This window comes from Zea mays, chromosome 8 (genome assembly GCF_902167145.1).
Source record: "Zea mays cultivar B73 chromosome 8, Zm-B73-REFERENCE-NAM-5.0, whole genome shotgun sequence".
Lineage (NCBI taxonomy): Eukaryota > Viridiplantae > Streptophyta > Magnoliopsida > Poales > Poaceae > Zea > Zea mays.
The window spans coordinates 20,923,193-20,927,125 of record NC_050103.1 but is presented as its reverse complement, the minus strand read 5'-3'; the positions used below and the strand labels follow the sequence as shown (position 1 = coordinate 20,927,125).

General features: G+C 45.5%; 1 protein-coding gene across 3 annotated transcripts; it reads right to left on the bottom strand.

Annotated features, from left to right (window-relative positions):
- Nucleotides 1-206: 206 nt before the first annotated feature.
- LOC103634902 (protein NDL1) lies at nucleotides 207-3,718 on the bottom strand. 3 transcript variants are annotated; one of them, XM_008657476.3, is made up of 11 exons: nucleotides 3,347-3,718; nucleotides 2,367-2,466; nucleotides 2,163-2,260; nucleotides 1,943-2,031; nucleotides 1,790-1,850; nucleotides 1,617-1,703; nucleotides 1,434-1,511; nucleotides 1,255-1,311; nucleotides 1,085-1,140; nucleotides 858-993; nucleotides 207-742 (listed from the first exon to the last, which is right to left on the bottom strand). In XM_008657476.3, exons 1-11 carry the CDS (start codon nucleotides 3,404-3,406, stop codon nucleotides 521-523), a joined length of 1,044 nt encoding a protein of 347 aa, XP_008655698.1. In that variant the 5' UTR covers nucleotides 3,407-3,718; the 3' UTR covers nucleotides 207-520. The 3 variants fall into 3 exon arrangements, with proteins under 3 accessions (XP_008655698.1, XP_020398432.1, XP_020398433.1); XM_020542843.2 differs by having other exon boundaries at nucleotides 1,943-2,039; nucleotides 2,363-2,466; nucleotides 3,347-3,707; XM_020542844.3 differs by having other exon boundaries at nucleotides 2,363-2,466; nucleotides 3,347-3,506.
- Between the last annotated feature and the right edge of the window lie 215 nt (nucleotides 3,719-3,933).

Sequence of the window (3,933 nt, the reverse complement as noted above, 5' to 3'; positions counted from 1 at the left end):
TATGTCTCAGTTTATATAAATTAGATTCATAGTTTCTTAAAAAACCAAGAAACTAGATTCTCCCTAGCTAAAAGATAAAAACTGATATCTTATATACTGGGTTGCTTTTAAACAGAACCTTAATCATGAATCTGAAAGACGCATTTTTTGTTTGAAGCTTCAACTGCTATATTTTAACACAATGTCCTCGGGCTTGAGAGTTCATGTCAGTATCGGACGACGATTCAGCTTTCCCATTTTCTTTCTCTGTATTCTGTACTGTATGGAACGATGCCGTGTTTAGGTGTACATGTGTACTAACTTACACATATATGTATATGAACAAACAACCATTCCCCCTCATTATCTACAACCTCCCTGCATCGACAAAAATTGCCTTCACCCTGTAAATCTTCTCACGCTAGATGCCGAAAGGCATCAAAATTTCGTGGTTGATCAGCTCAGCCCAAGGGAGTCCTTCACTTTGATGAGTTGTGATTGCCATGCCAATATGCCATGGCCAACCGAGATCCACCCCACACTAAACGTTACGTGAGATGCGCGTCTTGATGGGCTTCAGCTTCACTCCCATGCTCTCCGGCGACAGAAGCTCGGGCGAGATGCAGAACGGGCTCAGTGTGCTCCGGGGGCTGCTTTCCTGCTGCGATGGCCTGTAAAGCCCGTATCCCATAAGGAAGTACTCCATCGGGATCACCATCGCATGGGGTTGCTCTTCTGTGACAAGTGAACCACATGCCTGAACCTGCACGATTTTAACACCACACACACAAAAAAAAAACCCTCAGCCATCCTCCTTATACTCCTCTGTGTGCCGTAGAGATCAAACTGTAACGTCAATTTTTTGAACTGTATGTTACCTCGACTAGGGCGCAGTATCTCCGGTCTAGCTTTGTGGTCATGTGGACAGCGTCAGCATGGAACTGTGAGTTTTCCCCAACAAAAATCAGCGTCTGGCACTGAAGCTTCTCCAACGATTCTGTTAGATCATGTCGCCTGATGAACAGAGTAGTCAGTTTTTTTATCATTCAGATCACCATTCCTTTGTCTGTTCAGGCCATGCAAAACAAAGATACATTCTTGTTACCTATTAATTGCCTGAAGGAACCGCCAGACATTAGTCCCCTGCCTATCGTCAAGTAACTGCACAGAAGATTACCATGTTTTCAATTTCATTTCCAAATAGCAGGTGATATAAATATAATAGCCCATCCTGTTTTAACAGCACTAGAGAAAATGAAGGAGGTTGATACTAACACTTCTGCAGGCTTGGACAATCTCTGATTCTGGATCCTGTCCGTTACCAAGGACGTCCTGCACAATGCATCAGTCCTGAGTGAATCTGGGTAACAAGCACCCTACTCCCTCCGAATATGGGCGAGAACTCGAGAAAGCGAAGACGAAAGTTGAAGAGGGGGATCAGAATTCAGAAGTACCATGCTGAAATACCGCTGAAGCAAACTTTCCTTGACTATCCCACGCGTCCCATAGTAATAAAGCAAGTTTAACAATACCTGGGACACCGGATTCTGAGGTTAACACTCTGAAACATTGCACGGTGAAATGAATAATTGAAAGGACATACGGCATCTGAAATAACTGAAGTAGGTGGTTACAACCTTATTGTACAACCACTCGCTCCAAGAGGGGGCTTTGCATACAGGTGAAACCAACATTAGGCCAAGAACCCTCTCCCGATACTTCGTCTGCGAAGGTAAAAACACATATCGTTCTTAGCAAGCGCTCAACAGGGAAACAATACAAGAGCTAGTCGTCTCGAGGTCACACTTACCGCAAAGAGGGTGAGCACATAGGCACCAGCGGTGACACCCAAGCACATGACCGAACCCAAACTGCAAAGAGGAAATTGAGATTACAAGACCACCTCTACCAAAACCGAAGTAGCAACACAGAATTCAGCAAATGTCCTGATATGAAATGCTACCTGAAAAAATCGAGGACATCAGCGACCTGATCTGCAAGGTCATCGACAGACGGCACATGCACATCAGCTGAAATTGGAGCCGCTCCTAACTGCAATACTTAACATGCACAATAATAACAACAACCATGTAAGAACCCAACCTAACATGAAAAAGAATGACAAATGGTAGGTTGACTGGATTAATCAAAGCAAGAAAACACACACACACATCATAACTGACCTCGTGCCCTTGAGGTGTGATGTGGTACACACAGAAATTGTGAAGCAACAGCGACGCAGCCTCTGGACAGAAGAACAATCCTTGGAAGCAAGACATGTCTACCGAACAGGAAGAGTTTTCCCAGCGTATTAAGCTGTTGTACTGTATCTATGAAAAACGATTGCGTTCTTTACAAATAAATCTAGAGGCAACAAACGCACTCACGATTCAAGGCTAAATCCGGATAAGTTACGAGCGCGGGCTTGTCCTCGTCTCCGTATACAGAAACCGATAGAGGGCCGTGCCTCGTCCTCACTCGATGCCCCTGAGGAAACACGAGTCAGATGCACACGTTTAGGATCATCAGGGTTCAGTACCATACAGAGAAATAATAACACAATCAGACATATTACGCCACATTATTATTACATCTAATTCTCATCAGTTGACCAAACAACTTTCCCCTTGATACTGATAATCGCCAGGCATTGCCGCGTAAAAAGGGCAGGAGTTGCATTAGCAATAAACAACTAAGGGGTATTTGGTTTCTAGTAACTAATTTTTAGTCTCTCTATTATATTTTATTTTAGCCTCTAAATTATTAAATGCAACAACTAAAATATAGTTTTAGTTTCCATATTAAAAAATTTATGTATTAAAATAAAATGAAATGGAGGAAATAAAAATTATTCACTAGAAATAAAAAAGGTTTTTTAAGCTGATGCTCTCATATTTTTACCTTTAGTCATGATTTTTCTCGGTTTTGTCCTGCTCTTAAAAAACCCCTAAATTTCGTGCCACCTAACCTGTCGGCCTTCCTGTTCTTAACATCATCAACCACAGACAGTTGGGGCTCTCATTCTCTCAATTACAACCACATGCCCACATCATAGGTACACATTGAAAGCAGTGCCACACACACCAGGGAAGTGGGGAACCATCACGCCGCAATAGCTAATCCTCTTATCCCCAATTTACAAGCATTGCCGCTAATAATAGAGAACAGAGAAAAAGAGGGAACATGAACTTCTAATGACAAACACCCCTATCGGACCCGCCGCAATAGTTAGGCCTAGGCGAGAAAGAGCAAGCACAAACCCCAGGGCGACGAACCAAACTCAAACCCTCCCCACACGAATGCACCCAGCCCAATCGGAAATGGGACAAACAAAAATAAGAGAAGCGGGAGGAGGCCGCGCACGGACCTTGCCGCCAAAGAAGATCCGCTCGACGTCGACCGACACGGAGTCGCTGGAGTCCCCCATGGCGGTCGCCTCCCTTAACTCCCTAGAATCTCCTTCTGCCTCCTCTCTCCCCCGCTGCTGGTCTGGCTTGCCTTGCCTTCGTTGGCTCCCCACTAAAATTCTTCGCGTACATGCGCGCGCGTGTAATATATACGTGGAGGCGGAGCCGCCCAGAATAAGCACCCCCACCCCCAACCCACGCCCACCGACGGCGCGGCGGTCAGCTCACCGCCCACGGTGCCCCACCCAACGGCGCCAGAGACACAAAAAAAAACAATGCGCCTGAGGGGCAAGGGCCCACCTGTCACAGAGGGTTCCGCGTTTGACTAATCTGCGGGCCCTTTTATTACTTTTTTTGCTTTGCTAGGCGTGGTACCGACAGGCGACAGCTCGGACAGGTCGCTTGCTAGGGGCACCCCCACGTTTGCCCCTCGTGAAAGGCGTTTACACCTGTGGTAACCGCGGGGATGGTCTCTTTTTTTTTGGGTTGGAGGAAAGTGTTTTCAGCTTTAGTAAAATATGGTGTGGGATGAAATCTTGTTAGGGAT

Excerpts from the sequence above, each read along its gene's own strand:
- LOC103634902 (XM_020542843.2), bottom strand. The coding sequence starts at position 3,406 with ATGGGGGACTCCAGCGACTCCGTGTCGGTCGACGTCGAGCGGATCTTC. Across the intron at positions 2,040-2,162 it reads TCACACCTCAAGGGCACGAG|TATTGCAGTTAGGAGCGGCT; the intron begins GTCAGTTATGAT and ends GTGCATGTTAAG. Across the intron at positions 1,312-1,433 it reads TTCAGCGGTATTTCAGCATG|GACGTCCTTGGTAACGGACA; the intron begins GTACTTCTGAAT and ends TGCATTGTGCAG.